At 28.5% G+C, this 27,708-nt stretch overlaps 1 protein-coding gene across 17 annotated transcripts in view; it reads right to left on the bottom strand.

Moving 5' to 3' along the window:
- The window catches only part of LOC127276984 (neuroligin-2), an 856,047-nt gene that overhangs the window by 532,733 nt on the left and 295,606 nt on the right, over positions 1-27,708 (bottom strand). For all 17 annotated transcript variants that reach the window (XR_007842293.1, XR_007842294.1, XM_051297757.1 and 14 more), the window contains one exon: positions 14,460-14,769. Coding sequence is in view for 15 of the 17 variants with exons in the window: in XM_051297757.1 (XP_051153714.1) it covers positions 14,460-14,769 (310 nt within the window). In the remaining 2 variants the exon portion in view is untranslated. The remainder of the gene's footprint in view (positions 1-14,459; positions 14,770-27,708) is intronic.

Raw genomic sequence — 27,708 nt, 5'->3', positions numbered from 1 at the left:
CAATCCACTTCATCAACAGCCAATGCACCGCGGCTGTCATTTCAATCTGGCGAACCTATTAAGTTTTATAGTATGCCGATTTTTAATGATAGACCGCAAAACAACGATTCGGAACATAACGCAAATAGTACTCACTTTCATTTCGACCAAACACAACAAAATTTACGCGAGCATCACACAGATCCAGCTCACAAGTTAAATCCAAAAAAACAACAAACACCTTCACTGACAAAATCTTTAAATTCATCAACAACGAACAGATCAAACTTGTCATTTTCAACAGGCGGATCTACAAACTTTTATAGTATGCCCAGCATTAAAAATAACAGACTTGGAAATATCGATTCAGAAGATCTCACAAGTGATCATTTTCCATTCGATCAAACACAATACGAATTACATTCACATCAAACATCTACTCACAAATCAAATACAAGGAAACAAACACCTAAAACGACACAAATCACTCCAAAACTGGTCGCAATAAACAGGCAGAGAGAAAAAAGAAAATATCCAAGCACACAATCAAACATACGATACACCAAAGTACATAAACAACAAAAACCAAAATCCAAAAATGCCAACTTTGGGCGTAAGAAAGGGACTGTCATTCCGAACTTGGACAAATTTGCGGAGAAAAAAAGAATTCAAATCGATAAATTTGACCAAGTTCAGAATGAAATAATTGATTTTTGCAAGGATTCGCGATCAATGAACGCCGACATTAAAAATCTCGCAAAACTGAAAGCTAAGGAGTTAACCTTGCGATTAAATTTTGTGCGCCAAACGAATACTATTAATCCGGCTTACAATAATATTGTTCAGCCAATGCAAATTGCGGATGAGTATTTAAATATTTTAAAAAAAGACTGGACAGAATTATCCCCAACGCAACAGACGCAACTGTTCCCGGAAATAATGAAAATACTGAATAAAGGTCGACACCCGCAGTAACAAATTTTTTTAATTTGGTTTATCATTTATTGAATTAATTAAATTTAATTATTAATAAATGAATTTAAATTTAATTAAATAACGTTACTTAAATATAAATTTTCTTCAATTCCAAACTCGCTAGATGTACTATCTTCGAACCCTGTAAAAATTAATATGTAATTAATTAAATAATAGATTTTATATTATCAAAGGATTACTATTCTTACGTTTTACATTCTCTAATTTCCAATTAAACAAATGTAATTATTACTAAGGTAATTAAAATGTAATTAAAATGAAAAGTTGTTTAAAGTTGCTTGGAATTAAATTGTCGTTCTTCATTTCGGCAGTTTCTACTTTTGTCTGGTAATAATTGTTATTATTGGCATCTCGATCCTGTAATTTTTCAAAATGGTTATTTTTCAATTCCAAACTCGCTTAACATTCCATCTTGGGATCCTGAATAAATAAAAATTAATTAATTAATGAGTAGTTAATTATTTAATAATTGTTTTTATATTATCGACAGATTACCATTTGAAGTTTACGTTCTTGAATTTCCAATTCAACAATATCTTGCTCTATAAAACACTAGCGTTTTCGACGTCTCTATTCCCTGCAAAAACGAACCCTGTCCTTTTCGATATTCTGGGAAATTTCCTCCATCCTAGGCCCACTTCGAAAGTCCTCCGTACTGTTTTCTCGAAAGATAGCCTGAAAAAAAATTAATTTTGCGTAGAGAGGCCAAAAAAGTTTTGAACAAAAGCAAAAAGAAAATAAATCTCAAAGCAGCTGTTATCTGAAAATATTTTTATAAAAGATCACAAGTCTGAACAAGAAAATGGAAAAAAAATGGTACTGACTCAATCGAAAAAGATGAATCATGAAGAAAGTGCCAAAAACTATAACTGATAATTAAGCCAATGGCATGAAAGTAAAATTGTTTTCTGAATCTAACCCGATCTTTGTGTAAAAACATTTTCAGAAAACAAAAGCAAAAGAAATTAATAAAAAGGTAGAAGAAACTTGAGTTTATTGACTTCTCTGGTCCCTGCTGAAGCAGACCCGCATCCTTCCGATAATCTGAGAATTTTTCTCATTCTTAAATCTACGTCGAGAGACCTCCTAGTTGTCTCTCAAAAAATTGCCTAAAAACAAATTTAAAATTAAGCGGAGACCGAAAAAATTTCTTAGGCCCACTTCCTGAGTACTCCTGTCTCGTTTCCTCGAAAAATAGCCTAAAAACAAATTTAAAATTAAGCGGAGACCGAAAAAATTTCTTAGGCCCACTTCCTGAGTACTCCTGTCTCGTTTCCTCGAAAAATATCCTGAAAACCAAGAGAGAGAGACTGAAAAAATTTTGAACAAAAATAAAATATTATTTAAAGCAGCTGTTATCTGAAAATATTTTAATACAAAGATCACATGTATGGACAGGAAGATGGAAAAGAGAATGGTGCTGACTAAATCCAAAAAGATAAATCATAAAGAAAGTGATAATAACTACAACTGATAATTAAGCCAATTGCATGAGGAAAATTTTTTTTGTATCCAACCAGATCTTTGTATAAAAATATTTTCAGAAAATAAAAGTTAAATTAATAAATGGGTAGAAAATATTTGCGTTTCACGATACGCCTGGCCTCTGCAGAAACTGACCAATGTTTCCACTTGTTGCATTTTTAATTCCGAAACCGTAAAATAACAAAGAGTATCAACTATTAATACAAATAATTAATTTTTAAGTCTTCATTACCTCCAAACTATTTCATAAAAATTAATTTCGACTTTAGATAATTAAAACAGGAACTTTAAATCAAGATAAATCGATCGTAAACATAACCTACAATTCACACGTTCTACCAACTTGTAGCATATATTTTGAAAAATAAAAATAGATTTTTATTAAAATGAAAAATATTAAAAAGTTTATTTGCAATACTTACCTAATTATTAATTAACATGTCTGCCTTTCCGTAATTGTTGAACAAACTGATGGGAAACTACATCCATGATTTAGGTTATGTTTTGATTTTCGGTTTGAGTGAAAAATTTCACGCTGTGGCTACGCCATTGATGACACATTGAATTTTTTTTCAGCAGTTGGCAAGCCTGTCGCTATAGGCAAATACACAGGCCTACACTACACGATCGCTACACATTTTTTTCCCGTTGTAGACGCAGCCAGAAAGATGAAAATATCAAATACACGTGTAACTACACGTATAAATAGTTCATAAGATTGTTGAGAAATATCAAACTATTAAATACACGTGTAATTACAAGTGGAGCTTCAGTGGAAAATTTAAATTTAAATCAAAGTAACAAATACGCAGGAAGAAACAAAAAATGCAGAACTTTTTAATATTCTAAAGTAAATTTTAAGTTTATTGGCCTAGCAGAAAACAAAATATGAATCCACCTTGCATGGATCCTTAGAAGAAACTTTGTACAAAACAATAGCCAAGGGTCAATTATATCCCTTCTAGAAACAATCGATTGAAAACGATTCAAAACAATAGGATTTCTTAATCGTGTTCTTTCAATTGCAGACGGTTGACTTTCTTATTATATTCAATCGTGTTCCATGATTGTGTTCCATGCACTATTGCTTGGCGGGAGTTTTTAAAAATTTTAAAAATGCAACTAATTAAACAGTCTAGAAATATATCATTATTTCAAAGATTATTTTCCATACTAAAAAATTAAAATATTTATCAATACGAGAGATTCTTTTTCAATCGCCCCAGCCCAAAAAGTCAATGTTCTGGGATTGGCTTCATACTTTGGTAAATTGTTCTCCTATATGATAGTAATAAATCCCTAAAATATAAACTCATTAAAAAAATATTTGTAGAAAGTAGAGGGGGTTGAAGTTTTGACGTTAAGGGTATCATTGTCATTTTCAAATCCGTATAACTATGACAAAAGTTTATGGATTTTAATTTATCTATAATGAATTTTAATGCATTTTTCACGTACTTTTCAAAAATGTATACGAAATATAAAAAAAAAATTTTTTGACCCCTTTTTTTTAAAATCAACCCTTATTTTTCGATTTTCACCCCTTCGGGTATTTTTTTTTTTATTTTCATTGGAAAGCTGAGGTTTTTTCCCATGAGCTATGTAAATATGAAAATGGGACAACAATAATTTTGTGAGAAACAGAATATTAAATTAGGCGGTGCCGATAAGGGGTATACCTGGAGATCATCTTTGAGGATTTAGGTAGGCACCGCCTAATTTAATATTATGTTTCTCACAAAATTATTGTTGTCCCACTTTCGTATTTACATAGCTCATGGGAAAAAACCTCAGCTTTCCAATGAAAATAAAAAAAAATTCCCCAAGGGGTGAAAATAGAAAAATAAGGGTTGATTTTAAAAAAAAGGGGTCAAACATTTTTTTTTAATTTTGTATACATTTTTGAAAAGTACGTGAAAAATGCATTAAAATTCATTATAGATAAATTAAAATCCATTAACTTTTGTCATAGTTATATAGATTTGAAAATGACAATGTTACCCTTAACGTCAAAACTTCAACCCCCTCTACTTTCTACAAATATTTTTTTAATGAATTTATATTTTAGGGATTTATTACTATCATATAGGAGAACAATTTACCAAAGTATGAAGCCAATCCCAGAACATTGACTTTTTGGGCTGGGGCGATTGAAAAAGAATCTCTCATACATTTGTCACCACAGAAGAAAATCATATATTTTAGCAAAAATTAATTAAAAATTATTTTTTAATTTATCTTTAAATGAGGAATGCACAAGAGGAAATGTTTATAATTTATCGAAAAAATGTTTAAAAAATAATTTTTGATAAATACATTAAGTAATTTTTTAAATTGAATTACTAAAACCTTTTTTAATTTCAGTCAATATTGAATTTTTTTAAATAATAGAATATTGGGAGATCTATAATAATTATAAGATTCGTAGACATAATTAAATTTCAGGTGATTTTAAATTGAAAATTTTGAAAATTTTTTAATAAATGAAAAACTTTATTCAAATGTAATGGGTTTAACATCCGTTTCTAGCACTAAATAAGTTTGTAAAGAATTTTAATTTGAAATTTTTAGAAAAAATTAATATTTTGAAGAGTTGCAATCAAAGTTTTTAATAAATTTTTTTTTTAATTTATGATAAAATTTGCAAAAAGTATTAGTTAAAATTTTTTATAAATAAAATAATTATAGAATTTAATAGAAGTAATTCAATTTTGGAAGAGTTAGAATTGAAAGTTTTGACTTATTATTTTTAAATAATTGAAATTTTGTAAAATTTAATTGAAAAATTTGAAAACAATTGAACTTTTTAAATATTTTTATATTATTTTATATATAGGATAAGTAAACATATTGACATTATCCATATGACTAGAAATTTTACTTTAGATTTTAAATATTTGACACATACGCACGAATAGAACAAACTGTACATAACAAAACACTTAGAAGAAAAACATCTTTCCTGTTTGATTAAACACCTTTCTTGTTCTTATTATTAACTATTTGCACATGTGCGTATATCGTTCTCCCGATAGCACCCGATTAAAAACAATTGAAAAAGTATAACTTATTTTACACGATTGAAAACAATTCTAATCAATGGAAAAAATATATACTCCAATTGAAAACAATTGAAAACAATAAAAAAATTTGTGTACTTAATCGTTCTGAATCGTGTTCAATTGATTTTTTCTAGAAGGGGTGTATTACTTTCAATTCGATGATCGTAGCCTATAATCTTTATTTGTGTTTAAAATTTGAAGGTCATATTTGTATTATACTATGTGATAGTACGGATAGCATTTAATATTTATTCAATTTTATGTCAAAAGGTGATGACTGTGCAAAAATAGGTTATAATGATAAAAAATTATTAATGGTACATGCATGACTTTTTCAAAGTTTTTATTCTATTTGTTATAAATAATTTATAAACAAGAAATGCACTGTGGTGCACCTATCAGGGACCAGAATAGGACTCACGGAAATATTTGCAATATCAAAATTGGTAATAGGTCTGTGGTCCAAAAAATGACTTTTTACGTTAAAAATTGATTTAAAAATAATTATTTTAAACAAATTGTTATAAAAAAATTAATGAATTTAAAAATAATTATTTTGTATAAACAAATTACTTTTTAAACAATTTTTAACATCAAATGTCTGTGATGCCCCAATAGAGCGGTACAACGTCTGGTTAAGAAACATAATTCAAAATTTATTTAACACAATAGATTTGCTCTTTTAAAATTTTACAGTCTGATTCAACACTCGATGAATCACCAAAAATGCAAATGCAGAATTGCAAATTAATCACTTGCCGCAGCAATTACAAATTATTTAGAGTATCAGCTTTCTTATCGTTAATTAGTATATATGCGCGATAACCCTCTGGGATGCGATACATGACGGATGATAACGATCAATACTAAAAATCAATTACTGATCTCACACGCGATCATTCAAAACTCATATATTCACACAGACTTGGCAACATACCTTTTACAACCAAGAAACAGTAAATTAAAACAGTTCGTTTTTCTCACAATGACTGGCCAGTTTATCGGATATACTCCTCGAAGTCACCCCAATGAGGTAGTTTATGCTAGCGGATTCTGCTAATAAACCAATTTGATGGGCGTCCCCATAGCAACAATCATTTTATCCAACTGGATTGATAAAGTAAAGAATTTCTAACAGCACAGCACAAGAATAAACTGAGGCAGTAATATATGAGCCTACAGAACAAACATTACAAATTACAGTAACTTTAAAAAGATATTAAATTATACAAATATGTATTGTCGACCAGTTTCCCGGGCTTACCGGTCAGTTCTGCTCTTTCCGCGTGAATACTCAATTTTCTTTGGCTTCGCCTTCCCACCATCGTCACGTAGATCAGGGGAGAAATTAAATTAATTGGGCCCTGAGATTTATGTGGCCCGTTACATGTCATTGTTGGGACCGCAGTCCTGTTTCCAATTTCGATATTCTAAATATTTCCGTGAGTTCTATTCTGGTCCCTGTTAGGTGCACCAGAGTGCATTTCTTGTTTATAAATTATTTATAACAAATAGATTGATAACTTTGAAAAAGTCATACATGTTCCTTTAGTAATTTTTCCCATAGAATCGAATGACGTTGTTACATTTTTAACAGTTATAGATTTTTTCCATTTGTTTATAACAAATTTTTAAACAATTTCTAACGTCAAAAGTCATTATTTGTACCATAGTCTTGTTTCCAATTTTAATATTGAAAATATTTCTATTTGTCTAAGTATGGGCTCTAATAGGTGCACCACAGTGTATTTTTGTTTATAAATTATTTATAACAAATAGAGTAAATATTTTGAAAAAGTCATACGTAGAATCAAATGACGATGTTAGATTTTAAAAATCAAAATTCCAATACCGTCAAAGCGTGTAACTTTGGACAGAAGGCTAACTCTGGACACTCGTACATTTTTGAAAATATTTTGTATTTCCCCTCCACCTAATAGTTCTCATAAACAGTTAGCATTTATTTTATTTTATTGAATAATCAAGAAAGAAAGTTATTTTTAAACGAATATATGTAAAGTAAGTGCTATTTCTTTTTTAAAATTTGATCTACTATTTATTGACATAAAATTCACACTTATTTCAATAACCTAGATTCATAAAATATTTCGTAAATGTGTCTTTTTTAATGAAATGTAATTTTGTAAGGTAACTTCGGACATGGGACGAATATGTAACGTAGTTGAAAAAAATCCTAATTAGTATTATTATTTTGACAGAACAATTTAAAAAGACCTTGCGGAGGTAAGGAGAAATAAATTGAGCATTTAAAAAGCATCTGAAAAATACAATGAACCAAAAAGTACATTGAGCTATCGCTTGAAAATTCAAATGTACCATTTATTGATTTTAATTGATTTTTTTTATTATTGTAAAAAAATTATGAAAATATAGTCAAAGAGCTTTGTAATGGTTTATTATGAAAACAAAAATACTTAAGGGGTTACATGGGTTTACTCGGCAAAAAAAAGGACTATTTTCAACAATTTTTTTTTATATGAAGAAATAAATATTTTATTCGTAACTTTTTAGTTCTTTAAACATACATATTTAAATAAGAATTTTATAAATTTTTGAAGAAAAATATGCAGAAGTCAGCCATTGAGACGTCATTTCCGGTGACCCCTCGGAAAATAAGTGCGTCCGCGTTGACAGCACAATTCCTAACAGAATCATCTGAAATTAAAAAACCAAAGATTTTCTTTTAGTACAGACCTAAAACTAGAAATTGGACGAAGGGGGGAAAAAAAAAGTTAAAATTGGATTTTTGGCGCACCTTTTTACAAAAGAATGCAAATTTTGATCAAATTTTCTCAACATTTTTTTTTTTTTAAATAGTTGTAATTGAAGAAAAAAAAAATCCTTCGTCCAAGTTCTCGAGAACTGTATCTCGAAGGCCTGTGCAAAATTTCATGAAGATCGGTTGAGTAGTTTCCGAGAAATTTTGACAACCGACTTTAAAAACACAGTTTCGAGAAAAACGTATTTTAAGTTTTGAGTACCAATAAAAGTGAAAAAAAAGATTTTTTTAACTTACATTGAATCGTCGATTCCTGGGCCATAAAGTAAACAGCCTGCAGCAGCTGCAATGTCCAGGGCATCCTTCTGTTCCTGTCTTTGGCGAATTCTGGCTTGTCGAGTCTCTGTCGCAGATTTTTTTTCGGCTGCGCACACACGGTTTTCGTCTGTGGTTTGGGCATATTCGTGGGAATTTCGGCCAATTTTTTATTCGGATCGATTTAAAAATTTCGGACAATATTTTTGAGATGTTGTATAAATTAATAAAACAATAAAAAAAAATTGATTTTTTGAAGCTGCCAAACCCATGTAACCCCTTAAATAATATAATTATCCTAAATATTTTTGAATTACGCAAAAAAATTATAAAGTGTCCGATGTTACCCGCCCTTGGAGGCTGACTCCGGACCATTGTTTTTTACTTCAAAGAAGAAAATAGAAATAATTAAAGTAATTTAATTACACATATCAATGCACAAGACCCTAAAGACTGAACATTGCAAATGTCATGTCCCCAGATATTTTTTCATAAAAGATATTTATAAAAAACATCAAAAACTGTACGAAGTTACCCGCTATGACGGTAATCTTTCGTCAAATAAAAATAAATTTTTCAAAAAAATCGAAAACTTCAAACGCATTTCTTTTAACTAGTTTTGTTTATAATATTGAGACGGGATAATTTGTTAATTAAATAAAATATAATTAAATAAGAATAAATGATCAAAAACCAGATAAATAAATTACTCCACACCAAACGCGACCGGGTTCCAAGTTGCTGATGCTCTATTTGACGATAAATAAAATAATATAATTTGCACGCGGACGCCAGTTAATTTATTGGATAAAATTAACAAAAGACTTTAAGGTCACGGGGAGAAAGTCACGGGAAGTTGATAAATCCAAATGCAGAATATAAAAGGGGTAAAATTCCTGTAGCGTACTAAGTGAAAAAAAGTTAATCGGATCGGGCTGTAACTTGCACATAGTTTCGCCCTAGGGATAAGTACTTTAACCACGAAGTATTGTTAGGTTTTTTCAAAAACTGGCGAAGAGGGAGGGGATTCAATTTTTTTGAAAAATTTAAACAGTGAATATTTAAAGACTTGTAACTTTTAAATAGAAAGATGAAAAAAAATTTCAAACTATATGTTTTCGAAAGGTTGAGATATTAATTAATTGATTAATTACACGGAGAGAAATCTGCTGCGATTTTTGCTTGTGCAGTCTTTATTAATTTCATAAGTCATTTTTCGATACAATTTTAGCTTAAGACTGGAATAATTTAAATATGAATTCATGTATTTAATGTAATGGAGTGTATCAAACAAAAAACACAATTCATGGGTGTTAATTTTGCATGAATTTCACATAAAAACTGCAAAGGGGAAATGCCATAAAAGTATTAGATCCTCTCTTATAAAATTTGCAAGAATGCCATCTGATTTTCAGGTGGAATTTATACAACACAATCTTACCTCCGTATACACACAGAATTTCACACACAAATATTATATGCTGCGTTGATTCCGAGGAACGGCGCAGAATCTATGCGCGCTACGGAGTTCGTGTTCCTTATATTCAACGTTCAAGTGATAAAAAAATATGCTCGTTTATTTTCGTCATCTAAAGTTTATAAAATAACAGTATTATGTATAACTTTAAGAATTTATTTTAAAAAAATTTTTAAATAAAATTATTTTAAATTTCGCGTTTAAAAACGCATAGTAAAACACGGGCGTGCGCATTGTGCGTTCCGTTTCTCAGAATCACCAGCATACAATGATTGTGTGTGTGAAATGCTGTGTGTATACGGAGGTAAGATTGTGTTGTATAAATTCCACCTGAAAATCAGATGGCATTCTTGCAAATTTTATAAGAGAGGATCTAATACTTTTATGTCATGTCCCCTTTGCAGTTTTTATGTGAAATTCATGCAAAATTAACACCCGTGACTTGTGTTTTTTGCTTAGAAACTATTTTTACAATAAATACTTGAATTTATGCTAAAAATTCAAGTGTCGTGCCATGTAATTAAAGTAATTTACTCATCCAAGCAAAAATCGCAGCAGATTTCTCTCCGTGTAACGTTAAAAAAATAAAATATTTCACAAATAAATAAAGTTATTGCATGCATGAAGCTACCAATTGAAAGCTGACGTAATTTCGCATCCAACGTTCCCTAAATAAACTATTTTGGATTAGAGGACTTTTTATAAATAATTACAATGTTGTCCAATTGTTTATTGACAATACACTAATCCAAAGTACTTCATATAGGGCTCGTTGGATGTGAAATTAGGTCAACTTTCTTTTAGTAACGTCAAAATTACGATAACTTTATTTGTTTATAAAATATATCATTTTTTATTAAGATTAAATAATTAATTAACTAAAATCTCGAAAATAACAAAAAAGAACATCTCATTATTTTTTGTGGTAAAAATTAACATTTTTAACTTTAAAAAAAAAATTTTTAAAAACTGAACTTAAATTTTTTTTTAAAAATTATAGATTTTTAAAAGAAGAGTCAAATTTTAAATTAAAAATTTTTTTTTCACCAATCGAAAGAGCACAAAAAAACATTTGGAAAACTTATATGTCAAATTTTTTTTCATCTACTTATATTATATTTACAATTTTTAGTTAATTAATTAACTATTATGGTTAATAAAAAATGATATATTTCATAAAGAAATAAAGTTATTGTCATTCTGACGTTACTAATTGAAAGTTTTTTTATTAATATTAATTAATCAATTAATTAATTAATATCTGGAAAATAACAAAAAAGGACATCTCAATACTTTTTGTGGTGAAAATACACATTTTTAACTTTGAAAAAAAATAAATAAAAAAAAGACCTAACTTAAAAAAAATCAATTTTTTTTCATCTTTCTGTTTAAAAGTTACAAGTCTTCAAAAATTCACTGTTTAAATTTTTCAAAAAAATTTAATTCCTCCCTCTCCGACAGTTTTTGAAAAAACCTAACAATGCGTCATGGTTAAATGACTTACACCTAGGACTAAACTATGTGTAAGTTAGTACTTAGTACGCTACAGGAATTTTACCCCAAAAATAAAAAAAATGAATCGAGTTCCAGGAATATAAAATTAATACAAAGATCAAATGAAATACATTAATCACTCAATTGTTTAACCATTTATCGAACTATTGGCGCTTAGATCGGTGTTAGGTCACAGGGACGAACTATTGACCTTTTTCCCTAATCCCTAGGATATTTGATCATTTATTTCTCCAAACAAAGTCAAAAAATATTTTTTTCGTCACAATATTAGTTTTAGTACAATAATTTAATCACCCTGCAATTTATCACTGAGTCATTGTAAGTAGTATTTCTTTTCTAAATTAGCCATAAAAGTTTTCCATCTAGGACGTTCTTATAATTCCATAAAGCACCAGAAGGTTCTATATGAAAAAAAATCAAATTCCATTTTCAAGCTTCTGAGCGGCTATATGGAATACCGTATCATGCTATCCAACTTTTATTACTGAGTACTAATTTTTTTTCTGGGTTAAAAATTGTAGAAGTTAAGCTGAGGGGACAGAGTAAAAAATAGGGGGGAGGGCTTAAATGCTCTTAAGTTTGCTTTAACTTTTATTTCTTCCCTTTATATCTCAATACTATGATATGCAAACATGTTTGCTATATTTTTTCTGAAATATAAATGTAATTATACATATGCATACCAATTTTCAGCTTACTAGGTCCAAAAGTGTAAAATTTGAGGGGAGCTAAAATGCTTTACTTCAACATTTTTCAAAAAAAATTTACTTCTTTCCTCAATAACTTGTAACCATGAACTTTAATCGTTTTTGCTATATTTTTCCAGTAATCTACACGTAAAAATACATGTCTTTACTATTTTGTATTTTCTCAGGTCTAAATTTGTTGAAGTTAAGGGGGGGAAAGGTGATTTTTTGGAATTTTTTCGAAAAAAAATTAAATTCTTTTCTTTCTAACTTTTAACTGTGACCTCCAATTGTATTGAATATACTTTTCTTGTAATCTACATGTAATAATACCTATATGTACTAAGTTATAGCTCTCTATGCCGAAAATTGTAGAAGTTAAGAGGGGGAAAATTATCATTTTTCAGTATTTTTCTTTTCCAAAAACATTTGACTTATTTCATTTGTAACATATGACCGTGACCTAAAATAGTGTTCGCTCTATTTTTCCTGCAACCTACACGTAAAAATGTGTATGTGTACTAAGTTTAAGCTTTGTATGTTGAATATTGTGGTGGCTAGGGGGATGTGAATGGTCACTTTGAGGCATTTTTGGTAAAAAAAAATCATGTTTTTACCTTGACAACAATATGAACATGAACTCTAATCATGTTGGCTATATATTATGTGTGTACCAAATTTCAGCTTTCTATGTCAAATACTGCATACTTGGGGTATTTGGGGTCAATGTTTAGGAATATGATACCAGATTTGGAACATTTTTAAAATTCAAAATGGTACACTAGAATCCATGAATGCCTTGTGCTTAAAGACACTACTCAATAAGCGTAGTAAAAATTGCGCATGATAATATTTTTGATGATCTAATAGTAAATTCATTCTGTTTCATTTGTCAGAAATTTATTTTAGAAAAAAGTCTTAGTTTGCCTTTGAGCAATTTACTATATAGGATTTTATGTTATGGTAATTTATTATATTCAGTAGAAATTAGCATTTTAATTTTATTTTACTTTATAGGCTTGTATAGAATTTTGTGTTCTTTTATATTACAAACTGTAAAATTTTCCCATTCAAAATAAATGAATATTCTGCAATTTGAGGTTATAATTTAAATATCTGATTCTTAATTAGACAAACATAGTTTTGATATTTTTTCTAACCAGTTACAATGTTTTTACTATTTTTTTTATTTCTCTGGCAAAAATTAATATTTTTAAACGTTCTTAGGCTCATTGAAATCGTATTTTGTTATGCAATTCAAATTATATAAAACAATTCATGTACACATTCTCCCCTAGCGTATGCAAACCGTGAAAGTTGGCTCATAAAATGTCAAAAAATTTAAATTTAATTCTACAATAAAATATAATGTTTAAAAATCAAGTAAATATATCATTCTAAACTTCTCTGATTTATGTAAGTAAATTTAAGATTTATACATTTTACTGATCATTTTTTGTCATATAAATATTAATCACAATTTTTTGACATTTTATGAGCCAACTTTCACGGTTTGCATACGCTAGGGAAGAATGTGTACATGAATTGTTTTATATAATTTGAATTGCATAACAAAATACGATTTCAATGAGCCTAAGAACCTTTAAAAATATTAATTTTTGCCAGAGAAATAAAAAAAATAGTAAAAACATTGAAAATTGGGTTTTTCTTAGATATCTAATTGAAAAATTAACATATTCTCTTTGTCAAGGTGTCATTTCTTTCAGAATTTTATTAACTTTAATAAAATAAAGAGAAAAAAATTTTAATTTTAATATTTTTGAAAATTTGAACAGTTTTATAGTTGTTGAAAAAGCAGAGTTCGCACAATTTCGGACGGTAGTGTATAAGTTTTTATTTAAAAATAATAAATGCAGTTGCTGTAAATCTTATTCAAATTTTCGTGCCATGTAAGTCTTATTGAAAGTTCAGTGCTATATTATTCTTATTCAATACAATTATTGTATTGCACGGAAACTTGAATAAGAATTATATAGCACTGAACTTTCAATAAGACTTATATGGCACGAAAATTTGAATAAGATTTATATTGCATTGCAGTTTCAATAAGCATTATATGAACGGGAGGCGTCGATATGTACTTAAGTAAAAAATAATAAATGAACATTACTAATGAATAAGAACAAGAAAATAAATATTTATTTCCTTACACTTAACTAAAAAATATGAGAATAATTACGTACCCAAAAGTTTGAAATTCAGTATCTAAATAAGATAATAGGTCTTTCTGAAAGTCTGTTTTAATTACAACTCCATCGACGCTTGGTCCAAAGGCACTTAAAAAAGTTGGTGCTTCTACTTGTACATGAAGTAATTCTTGAAGGTTTTTTTCTCTCAGACAATCTACTATAAGTTCATTATCCTTTAACAGATCATCTGGAATTGAGCAGTTAATGGACGTGGCTAATTTTACAGCATAGGTCACAGGATCTTCTACTAATGACCAAGATGATAAAGCACTGCCGGATAAAAGAATAGCTCTTTTAAAGAGTCCTATAAATAAATAAACGGCATTATCAATATTTACATAACATATCACAGCATCTTTGATCTATAGAAAGTTATGATTACATTATATCACTGATAACAAACGTGCCTTGCAAGTATTCGGACTGATGGGCTTCGAACGACTTATATGCAGGTTACGCGCCAGATAGTTTTTAGATGACTATTGGGTTTACAATAGGCCCCGGTGGGCCATATGCAATTTTAATTGACAGTGTTTTGTATATGAAATTTTTTGTGGTTTTTAGGATTCTCTTACCACCTACAAAAATTTTAGGACCAAAAACGTAATTATCCACTAAGCGCTTTTAAAGAAAATAGATTTTTACTATTGTTATAATCAGCAAATATATATATATATATATATATATATATATATATATATATATATCCCCAGCTGTATTGCTTCATATTCGACACGAGCTGCAAAACGTTTTAGCGATTCAGTCTTATTCCTACCTTGTAACTGTATAATAATAATAATAATAAATTGTCATTCGTAGAAGTGATATAAAAGTGTAGTGAGTCTATTTTTATTAACTAGATCGTAACACTATTTAAATTTTGCAAACTTTGAATCTCTTTGAACAATTACAGTTAATTTTCTTTAAAAACTTTAGAAAAGTATTTTAAAAATTATTTTTTGTCAAATATATTCGATCTTTATAGAAAAAAAGGTTTACGTATTTTTTTATTTTTGTATAAGTGTTCAAATTTTCAAGTAATGAATTTTTAAAAATTTGATTTTTTCGAGTTTTTTAAAAATACATCAAATTTCAATGACATATACCTCTTAAAGTATTGAATTTAGGAATTATGACCAAGATACAGAAAATTTTCAGTTTTTTATCGACTTTCAAAAAATATTAACGGAAAAAAATTTGAATTAGTTTATAAAAAATAACAGTTTTTTATAAACCCGGTGAGCTTGGACTAAGTTTAACCGAAAGTACTAGCCCATCTCGGCTTTCTTGAGATATTAATTCCACATTAATTTCTGAGTAATTTAAACATAAGATAAAAAAATTGGTAGAGGGATTTTCGAATAAAGTCGATTTTTGTGTATTTTTAACTTTTTATATCACATTTTTTAATTTGAAACAGTTGAATATTAATCAATTCGATTTTTAGTTAATGTAGTCATGAATAAATTCTTTTTGAAGTTGGCGAGTATTCAATTTAGAAGTGTCAAATTTAATACTTGCAGTTATTTGTTAATAACATTGTTTAATTTTATTACAGCTTGCTCAAAAATGTCAAAAGCTAGAATTCATGAAGAAAATCGTTACTGTATTTGCCTTTTTTGTTTCGGAAAAACATCAGTAGTGATTCCTATTAAAGGTGCAATAAATGATTTTTCATGACTAAATTATTTGTCTACTTTTGCTTCCTCGTGGAGGAAGCTATGTAGTCCTTTCGTTTATAAACTTTTTAAAAATGGTGAAAACAAATTTTCCTCTATATAGAAACATGTTATATGAGATCCTGATCAATTGTCCGGATGTATGTATGTGTGTGTATGTGTGTGTGTGTATGTGTGTGTGGATAGTTTTTGTGAACACGATGTCTTTAACAGGTTTTAATGGATTTGGGTAAAATTTGGTAGGCTTATTTAACACATTAATCTCTCAAAAATGACGAGAGGATTTTTAAAAATACCCCAAACAAAAAATTTTATCCTCTTTTTTCCAAAAATTTTTTTTTAATTGAAAAAATTTTTAAATCGAAAAATTTAAGGTAATATATAATATAATCGTCTTCTTTATGTCAAGATAAATCGATTGATATATATAAAGTATAGATTTGATTGAAATTTAAAGAATTAATGAAAGTTAAAAAATCAAAAATTCTCATTTTAGCTAAAAAATGATGTGTTTATTTAAATTCAAGTTTATATATGAAATAATTTTATTCCTTGCATTGAAACAAATCAATTAGTATATAGAAAGTATACATTTGAATAAAATTAAAAAAATTAATTAAATTTAAGAAATAAAAAATTTACGTCTTAGCTAAAAAATTGTGTTTTTATTTAAATTCAAGTTTAAACATAAAATAATTGTATTCCTTGCATTGAAACGAATCGACTGGTATGTATAAAGTATACATTTGCGTTAAATTAAAACAATTAATGAAAGTTAAAAAATAAAAAATTTACATTTTAACAAAGAAATTTTGTGTTTATTTAAATTCATGTTCAAATATAAAATAATTGTATTCCTTGCATTAAAACGAATTTAAACAAACATAATTTTTTATGTATATTAATTTCAGTGTTAATGCTTCCTCCATGAGGAAGCAAATTTTTTGCATCATATAATGAGGAAGCAAAATGTTCATGAAATGAACATAAAGGACACACTACTTGTTTTGTCATGTTCTTCGAATGCTTTCACGATATGATAATAATTTAACCTGCAAGTATTAGATTTTTACCCCCACCCCTTTCTTAGTTACAAAGTGTTAAAAGTTTTCACCTTATAATTTTACGCATTCAACAATTGTAAATACTATTGACATATTTAACTTTTCGATCTGCTGAGTTTCTATACAATAAAGTCACATTGAATTAATTACAACTTTTTTTTATTGCCTTCGCCACAAATGCGTATTCTTTTTCTTTGACTCTGTATCCGCTAAATAAATCAACAATATTCAACACAAAGGGTTTAATATTCAACCCTCCCGTAATATATTTTTTGTTAATTAAAAATTGTTTAATAACTTTAGAATATTATTAAAGGGCATGAAAAATTCTTTCGGAATTGGATATTTTGAATTGAGTTTGTGTTTAACCTTTTGCGGACATTTCTGAATGTTTTCTGCTGTGGTTGATATGTATGTATAATTTTTAGGGTCGCTGATTATGAATCTGAAGTCAGATTTCAAAAATTGTCAAAATTTAAACTTTCGTTTTTCTTGAAATGACATTTTTGAAGTCCGTGTTCACGATATCTCAAAATCTACTGAACCAATCGTTCTGAAATTTGTCACAGTTCTTCTTGACTTAATCCCTCAGGCAACTACGAGAGGTTTTTTTTAATAATTATTAATTATACTGTAAAAAATAGATCGATTTTTTCAACGAAAATCGAGTTTTTGGGTTTCAAGTGCTGCGAAAAATAAAAAAGAAACCCTCTCGTAGTTACCTCGAAAAACATCTCTTTTAACAAAAAAAATTTTTTTTTTATTGTTGGTTTGTCTTACTAAATGGTAGAGCAAGAGAGGATAATCCTGCCCAATTCACTTATTTCAGTTGGTAAATTAACCATAGCGTGTGAGAAATCTAGTAGTTCACTGTAATGTTACGTCTTCTGACCATTTCCCGGTATGAATTGACAGAACAATATTCAAGTTCAATGTTTAATTCGCCAAGAGAGTATGAAAAGTAAAAAGTAAAAATGTTAAACTTATGTCAAAAACCTTGGTTCGACAAAGAATGTGTAAATTGGAAAAATATTCTAAAAGATTCCTTAAAAAATGTAGAAACGATAAATTCTCTTCATCAGAAATGATTGAAAAACATATTGAAATAAAAAAATATATATAAGTTCAAAAACTTAAAAAAAGAAGAATATAATAATTCATTAATAAATCAACGTTCCATTGTAAGAGCCTCCTCTAATTTCTGGAAGATTGTAAACAAATACAGATATAAGTATAATATAGAGGATACAATTGACCTGAATGATTGGTTCAGGTACTTTCAATCGTTATCCTTGAACTCTTTTGCTCCTGGGATGCCAGAATGTAACCCGTTTATGAACGAACAATTTATTTTAGTGGGATAGAATTAAAGATGAGTCTAAGAAGGTGCAAGGAGGGTAAGTCCCCGGGTTCAGACGGAGTCACAAATGAATTTTACAAAGGTTTACCTGACAATTGGATTAATTATATGTTGATATCCTTCTTATTACACTGTGCGACAGCCGAATAACACAGTTTATCGGACCTACAAGAGGTTGTGTAACAAAAAACTAAGAAGAATCGTATATTAAAAATTTCCCTAACACCCCCAAATTTTGATTTTACAGCCAAAAAACCGTTGTCACGTATATTTATGAATAAAACCCATGTGACTTTTTTATTTTTGCACTGATTTATAAGTTTTTTTTATTTTCAAGCTGACAAACAGGGCTTTTCAACCCACATAGAGTTTTTTTGTTAAAAGTAATATTTTCAAGAGGAAAGTTCCAAGAAAGTGTGGAAATTGTCAGTTTTTCCTCAATTTTACAACTGTAACTGATGTTTACCGCATTAATTATGTTTTCAACATTTTTTTCTTCATGTAATATTCAAGCGTACTAAATTGTGCGTCGAACGAGCCCTATTTGAATTATTATATATGTTGTAATTTCATTTATAAGGCTAGCTACGTTTTTCTTATATGTAAAATAAAATTAATATTGACAGAAAAATTTATTGTTAGAAAGACCAAGATACAAAAAAATGGTCAAAACTTCAGAAGCACTTTACATAAAACAATTAAGAATAAAAATTAAGGAAAACTGACAAATATTTAAATTTGCTACTGATCTTGCAAATAGAAAAAAAATTTTTGACAAAGACCAAGATACAAAAAAATAGTAAAAACTTCAGAATCACTTTACATAACAATGGATTCTTCTTTTTTTAAGTTTTTGAACTTATATATATTTTTTTATTTCAATATGTTTTTCAATAATTTTTGATAAAGAGCATTTATCGTTTCTACATTTTTTAAGGAATCTTTTAAAATATTTTTCCAATTTACACATTCTTTGTCGAACAAAGGTTTTGACATAAGTTTAACATTTTTACTTTTTACTTTATATACTTTCTTGGCGAATTAAACATTAAACTTGTATATTGTTCTATCAATTCAACTTTCCATTTTAATTGCGCGAATTCCTTTTTATTTATTTTTTCCACATTCTCTCCCATTAATTTTAATGATCACAGAAAAAACCTGAATTCAAATTGAGTATAGATTCTATACTCAATTTGATTCGCAACAAAAATGAAACTGGTTGTTTCATTTCGAGTTCTAAGGTAAAAGTATCAAAATGAAACAGGCAAGTTTCATTTTGAGAAAAAGAAAAATGGAAAAATATTGTGAAATAACGAATAATTTTGCACAAAAACATGAAATATAATAATTACAAAGAAGTAAATAACACGCTAGACTTAATATATTTGATTAAAAATTGCTTGTAATCGCGTAATAAAATAATAAAGGAAATATGTTTTTAGGTTAGAAAAATGAAAACATGTGTTTTGACAACAGGAACGGTACTGCCAACTTAAATAATAGCGGTAAATTTAAAAACTTATGAAATTAATTATTATCTACGTAAATAATAATAAATAATTTTTATTTAAAAACTTCTAAATATTCGTACTGGTCAAAATAATCTTTCTGGTGTTGTTGAAATATTAGAAACAATAATTGAAATACAAAATTACTCTGCTTATGATGCCAACTTAGAAATCTGAAATTCCAGCCAATATCATTTTGAATAACATGAAGTTTGTTCCATACTCATTTCGATACCCAAAAGAAAATGAGTTGCAACAAAAATGAGTCCAAGTTTTTTCTGTGATACCGGGAAATGGTCAGAAGATGTAACATTACAGTGAACTACTATATTTCTCACACGCTATGGTTAATTTACCAACTGAAATAAGTGAATTGGGCAGGCTTATCCCCTCTCACTCTACCATGTAGTAAGACAAACCCATTGTTTTCCATCAAATCTACCAATTTTTTTCATTTCACATTTAATTTCTTATCTAAATTTCAAAATTACTAAATCTAAAGTCTCTTCAAAATTTAATAAAAAATTATTTATATCACTATTGGGAGAAATGTAAACAATACTCACAATAAATTCAATATCGGAATCTAAGTCATCAGACATGATATATTTGTTTTAGTACGTTAAATAATGCAACATTAAATGTAAAATTTTTTAAAAATTTAATTGAAAAAAATTAAATTAATATAATTTATAATTATTACTACTGTTGTTATAATTATAATAGTCGAAAATATTTAATAATGCAAAAATATTTAGATTCTGATCACATTTTTTTAATGAAAATTGTTTATTTAATTTAAGAAACACAAATAATTTAGAAAAAAAAAATTTAGAAAAATAATAATAACAACCTACAAAATTTATAATAATTATTATTATTTTTATGAATTATTATTAGATATCAATTGTCATTTTATTCATCAATAAAAATGATAAAAATCGAGATTTTTTCTATAAAATAGTAATGAAATGATAAGTTAAAACGTAAAATTAATATACATATGAATAAATTCCAATACCACGTATTAGTAAAGTTAGTTAGTTATTTAATAAAATCTTAGAAACAGAAGAAGTGCCAATTTTATGGTCACCCTACTGAAAATATTAATATCGTTTCCAACATCAAAAAAGAAGTGAAAAGTGATATAAAATTTGACATTAGAAAAGACATAATTAATTACATCGCATGTTATATTAAAAACCGTGTTAGATTTTGGGACAAGAACCTATATTATTTCTAATAAAATTTCTAACGTCGTTTCTGTTATCGTTTCATAACACAGGCACACAAAAAAAAATTGTCTGTTTCTTGAACTAGACATATATTTCCTATAGTATTTTGGCCCGCTGAAACCGAATCTGAGCTCAGAATTGCTCCATCACCCTCAGTTTTTTTTTAAATCGACCAAAACCACACTTAAACGGACAAATTCACATTTCGGAGATAAAAAATAAATCAACTTATTTTTTTAAAAAACCGAATTTTACATCTACGAAACTTTGCTCCACTAAGTCAAAAACAAAGCCAGCATTGATCCAGCACCCCCTGAATTTTTTTAAATCGAAAAAACTACCCCTAATCTGAAGAATCAAATTCAGGAGGTAAAACAATAAAATAACTGATTAAAAAATTTTATAACCAGGTATTTTTTACTCCAGCAAAGCAGAAACAAAGCCAGAAATGCTCCCTCACCCTCTAAATTTATTTAAATCGAAAAAACCACCCTTAAATAGAAAAATTCAAATTTAATAAGTAAAAAATATTAAATTACCGATTTTTTTAAAAACAGAACCTTACATGTATGTAGTTTTGCTCTTCTAACTCAAAAAAATAAAGCCAGCATTGATCCATCACACTCTGAATTTTTTTAAATCGAAAAAACTACCCCTAATCTGAATAATCAAATTCAGGAGGTAAAACAATAAAATAACTCATTAAAAAATTTTATAACCAGGTATTATTACTCCAGCAAGGCAGAAACAAAGCCAGAAATGCTCCCTCACCCTATAATTTTTTTTAAATCGAAAAAACCACACTTAAATAGAAACATTCAAGTTTAATAAGTAAAAAATATTAAACTACTTGTTTTTTTAAAATCAGAACCGTACATGTATGTAGTTTTGCGGTTCTAACTCAAAAAAATAAAGCCAGCATTGTTCCATCACCCTCTGAATTTTTTTAATCAAAAAAACTACCCTTAATCTGAAGAATCAAACTTAGGAGGTAACACAATATAATTATATAGTATTACCTCCTAAGTTTGATTCTTTGGTGGTTTTTTCGATTTAAAAAAATTTTAGAGGGTGAGGGAGCATTTCTGGCTTTGTTTCCGCATTGCTGTAGTAAAAATACCTGGTTATAAACTTTTGTAATCAGTTATTTTATTGTTTTACCTCCTAAGTTTGATTCTTCAGAATAAGGGTAGTTTTTTTGATTAAAAAAATGCAGAGGGTGATGGATCAATGCTGGTTTTTTTTGACTTAGTAAAGCAAAACTACATACATGTAAGGTTCTGTTTTTAAAGAAACCGGTAATTTAATATTTTTTACTTATTAAATTTGAATTTTTCTATTTAAGGGTGGTTTTTTCGATTTAAATAAAATTTAGAGGGTGAGGGAGTATTTCTGGCTTAGTTTCTGCCTTGCTGAAGTAAAAATACATGGTTATAAAATTTTTTAATCATTTATTTTATTGTTTTACCTCTTGAATTTGATTCTTCAGATTAGGGGTAGTTGTTTTCGATTTAAAAAAATTCAGATGGTGATGGATCATTGCTGACTTTATTTAATTGAGTTAGAAGAGCAAAACTACATACATGTAAGGTTCTGTTTTTAAAAAAACCGGTAATTTAATATTTTTTACTTATTTAATTTTAATTTTTCTATTTAAGGGTGGTTTTTTCGATTTAAAAAAAATTTAGAGGTTAAGGGAGCATTTCTGGCTTTGTTTCTGCCTTGCTGGAGTAAAAATACCTGGTTATAAAATTTTTTAATTAGTTATTTTATTGTTTTACCTCCTGAATTTGATTCTTTAGATAAGGGGTAGTTTTTTCGATTTAAAAATACATTCAACCTATTTCATACACCTTTGTTAATAATTCCCAAAAAAAGATATTCAAAAATCTGCTGTATGTTAGTATATTTTCACTATTTTAACTGTGACGTAAATTTATAGTTATGAAACGTTCTGAGTAAATCTCTGGCAAAGATCACTTTTACTTGTTCACATAATAAATTGGTGATAAAAAAAGTGTAATTTTTTTCGCAAAATTATGCAGTGAACCCTCCTTTATAATATTCAATAATAAAAAGTATATATTTCTAAAAAAAATTTTTTGACTTTTGGCCAGGTTTTTCGGGAAATCGGCCACTGTGCGGCGGTCCCGAGCTCGCTCGCTCGGTCGGGTGGGGATACCACAAGTGGGGGCCGAGAGCTTTGATTGGTCGACTTTCCCTTCCAAGTACGCTTGCACACACACTCGTACCCACACCAAAGATCAGGGTTTTCGATCGGTAAAGGAAAAGACTCTCTTACCACTATTTGATATTACTCATGTTAATTAGACATTAAATGGAATTTTAGTAATAATAATCAAATAATCATTAACAAAATAAATAATAATTTGACAACAATATTTTATATAGAAATACTATATTTTTCGCTGATTAAGATTTTTGAAAATTACGAAATTGAAGAATTCGACTTTATCAGCAAAGTGACATCTATTAGATGTCATTTAAACTCCTTGGTTCAGAGTTAGCTGTTTCATGTGATAATTATATTGAAATAATTTGTCCACAAATAATTATCAATTTTTGAATTAATTTTCATCTGAAAAAATAAGCTAGCGTGCTCGAGTACACTGTGCTTCTGTGAGAATTTGAACCTCCTTAGTTGCTGCCTAACGCGGGACTTTTGCCGACTAATGAACGCAGCTTGTTTTTCCAGATCAAAATTAATTCAAAAATTGAGAATTATTTGTCGACAAATCATATCGATATAATTATCACATGAAACACTTAACTCTGAACAAAGGAGTTTAACCACTTGAGCGGCATGGCGTTCCAATTGGCGTCGCCCGTGGCAGTGACAGAAGAGGCAAAAAATGCTCAAATGGCGTTCCAATTTAAATGCGATTTGTGAAGTTTATAGACATGTTTAAATAACCAAAGCAAATCTTTCTTATTTTTTAAGATTTAGGAAGAGGAATGTGACTTGAAAAAAATCTCATTACTCTGGGGTTTTCGGGGTACTCGGTTTTTGGAAGTAGAAATTTGACTTAATGAGTAAATGTTAGAACGCCATTTGCAAAAAAGTATTAAAAATTTTGGACTTTAAAATTCGAAAAAACAATTTGAATGTTTAAAAAAATATTTTTATCATGTCACATTCCTCTTCCTAGATCTTAAAAATAAGAAAGATTTGTTTTGGTTATTTAAACATGTCTATAAACTTCACAAATCGCATTTAAGTTGGCGTCATTTGTTCATTTTTTGGCGCTTCGTTCACTGCCACGAGCGACGCCAATTGGAACGCCATGCTACTCAAGTGGTTAAATGACATCTAATAGATGTCACTTTGCTGATAAAGTCGAATTCATCAATTTCATAATTTTCTATCAAATAGTATATACACGGATACTATTCAATGAAAGATCAATGAAATTGTGAATACATATATAATACTTCATACGTAATGGGCAGTTTTTTAATAATCAACTAATAATGATAATTTTTTATTAGCAATTTTTATGTGCACAGTAAAAAGAAAATCTTATTTTAAGATGAGTCTTAAAATCAGCGCTAGTAGTTATAATTGAAATTGCATTGCGTAAATTCAGCAAAGCTGCCTTAAAAATGTTGCCTCTTAAAATAAGACTTCTTTTCGGCCTTAAAATAAGACTTTTTTTACAGTGACATTCATATTATGTGATTCTTACTTTTATTGAAATGTCCACTACACTTAAAGTTAATTGAACTACTCATTTTGATACAAAATCTTTAATAAATTAAACATAGGTACCCGGGTGCCTAGTCCGCTTATAGAAGGTGTTTTTTTCCTCAGTCCCATAAAGGTTAAAAACTAAAATTTCAACAATTCCATTAATCTCACGATTTTATGAGTTACTTATATTTAAAAAGAAGATGTTATAGTTATATTTTACCGCTTGGAATAAATTTATTTGGAAAGAACTTAATAAATATCACTGATTAATTTAATTTTAGCTTTTATTTTTCAAATAAACTTTTTTAAACAATATAACGAAAACTTGAAACGATATTTTAATAGTAACTTAAATTCATTAAATAAATTTTGAAATGAACTTTATCAAACAATTTAACGTAAACTTGATAACATAGTTTTCATATTAATTGTAACTTAAATTATTAAATTTTTATGACCGTCGACCAGTTTAAGACTCATATATCTTGACAAATTGGCCATTTTTATTTTGCGGGGGTAGCCGGTTACACCGTTATGTGTAATTTTTTCATACAGCAGATCTAAAAAATATAGAGAATAAGACAAATGTCAAAAATTAAATTTTTTGGTAAACACAGTTTTATTATATTAAATAAATTAGGTTTTTTGTTAATTAAAATACGACAACCAGAATATTTACAGTTTTTAGATAAAAAAAACAATTCAAATTTTAAATTCGAATTATTAATATTTTTATCAACCAGAAACATAAACAAATGTTTTTGAAATTACGAACTACCGTTTCAATTAAAAGTTTATATTTGTTGACCAGTTTTAATTGCAAAACAATATGTTATATTTATTATTTTACTTTTGATCAAAGCTATCCCTTCCGGTTCCACAGCCATTCTGTTTCTACGATTTCCTCTATTTGCCCTTCTTTCATCAAAACATTTAAATTCTAAGAGTTTCTCTTCCTTAAATGATTGCTCTTAATTTCGTAACAAATATAGAATCAAATCAATTTTTAAAGTAATTTTTGGGAAAGGATTTTACAATTTAGGAAAATTATCAAAATGATAAAATTTTGAACTTGAAAACTATTTGAATGAGAAATGCCAGAACTATTGGCGATTCAAACAGCTACACTAGCGCCACAGTTGAACTAATTTAGGCGTGACTCGCTCTGTAGCACTCCATGTGTTTTAAATTATTTTTTTTTATTTAACGCTTAAAAATAATTTTACAAACGCAATAAAAATATCAGAATAATTAAATAATTTGAAATAAACTGTCAAAACAGAGACTGCTTTAGAGCGAGTCACGCCTAAATTAGTTCAACTGTGGCGCTAGTGTAGCTGTTTGAATCGCCAATAACCGACGTTTTTTCCCAAGTTCAATATTTATTACATGAAATTTCCCCTTCCTAAGCTGTTTTAGGGTTTCTACAGAATCCGAAATTCCTAAAAAAGGCCTGGGAGTTTTAATAGTTTTTTAAAAAGTCCTGGAAAGCCCTGGAACATTTTGCAAGAAATCTTGACCATCACTTCCACCTTTCATCTGTTCTCGAGCGTCTTAAAGTTCATCTCTTACTTCTCTATCATCTGATGATTCTTGATCGCCTTGAGAATCGTCTATCCCGACTCTATGATCATTTATCTTGTCTCGAAGATCATTTCACCCGTTGCGAAGTTCGTCTCTCCCATTTAAAAGACCACTTCTCCCGTTGCAAGGATCGTCTGTCCCATTTGTAGGTTCACTTCTCCGATTGTGAGGATCGTCTCCTATATATAGAAGTGTCTCTCCCATCTAAAGGATTATTCCCCCCGTTGCAAGGATCACCTCTCTCTTCTCGAGAATCATCTCTTCCGTTTCGAAGATCGTCTCTCCCATTTGATAACACAGCCTCACAAAAAAAATGTCGTGCGCTTCGGACTAGACTAGTCATTCCCTATGTATTTTGACGCGTTGAACACGAATCCGAAATCCGTTTTACTCCATCACGTCAGGATTTTTTTCTAACCTCCAAAAACCTGTCGGATTTTGAGAGGTATGCTATTTTTTAAAAACTGGTAGATTTACTTCAAACTTGGTATCTAGGTGTTTTTTGGGTCGCTGGTTACGAATCTGAAGGCTACTCCGAAATGTTCTTTGGTAGACTGTTTTGCAACGGGAACTGTAACTTTTTGTTTTGGAATGAACCAGTTTACTATTTTCAAGAACTGATAGTTAGTTATCATTGCTTCATAGAGATCAATTTGGCAAATGCACAAAACTTTTTTTTTTGAGGTAATAGCGTGAGAAAAAGATGTAAAAGTTTAATTGTAAATTTTTAAGCAACGAGATACAAAGGAACATTAATATCCTGGGACGCATGATTATGTTCTCAAAATCATTAGTCATAATTTACATTTTATCGAATTTTATTTGTCCTAATTAGTTTTGAGCCGAATTTTAATTTGTTCGAAATAGCATTTGGCATAATTTTCATCAATCCGATTTTCTATATGATAGAATTTTTATATAACGGAAAATTCAACTCACAGAATTTTTATTTCTTCAAATTTTTATTTGCTCGAATTTTCATTTAACATAATCGTCATTTTAAAGAATTTTTATTGGGTAGAATTTCATTGAATACAATTTTCATTTAGATGAATTTTCATTTGTTCGAATTATTATTTGATATAATTTCCATATAAT

Source organism: Leptopilina boulardi, unplaced genomic scaffold, assembly GCF_019393585.1.
Source record: "Leptopilina boulardi isolate dan_hultmark-lab unplaced genomic scaffold, ZJU_Lbou_2.1 LbouV2_162, whole genome shotgun sequence".
NCBI classification, from domain to species: Eukaryota; Metazoa; Arthropoda; class Insecta; order Hymenoptera; family Figitidae; genus Leptopilina; species Leptopilina boulardi.
This window is presented reverse-complemented; position numbering and strand designations above follow the sequence as displayed.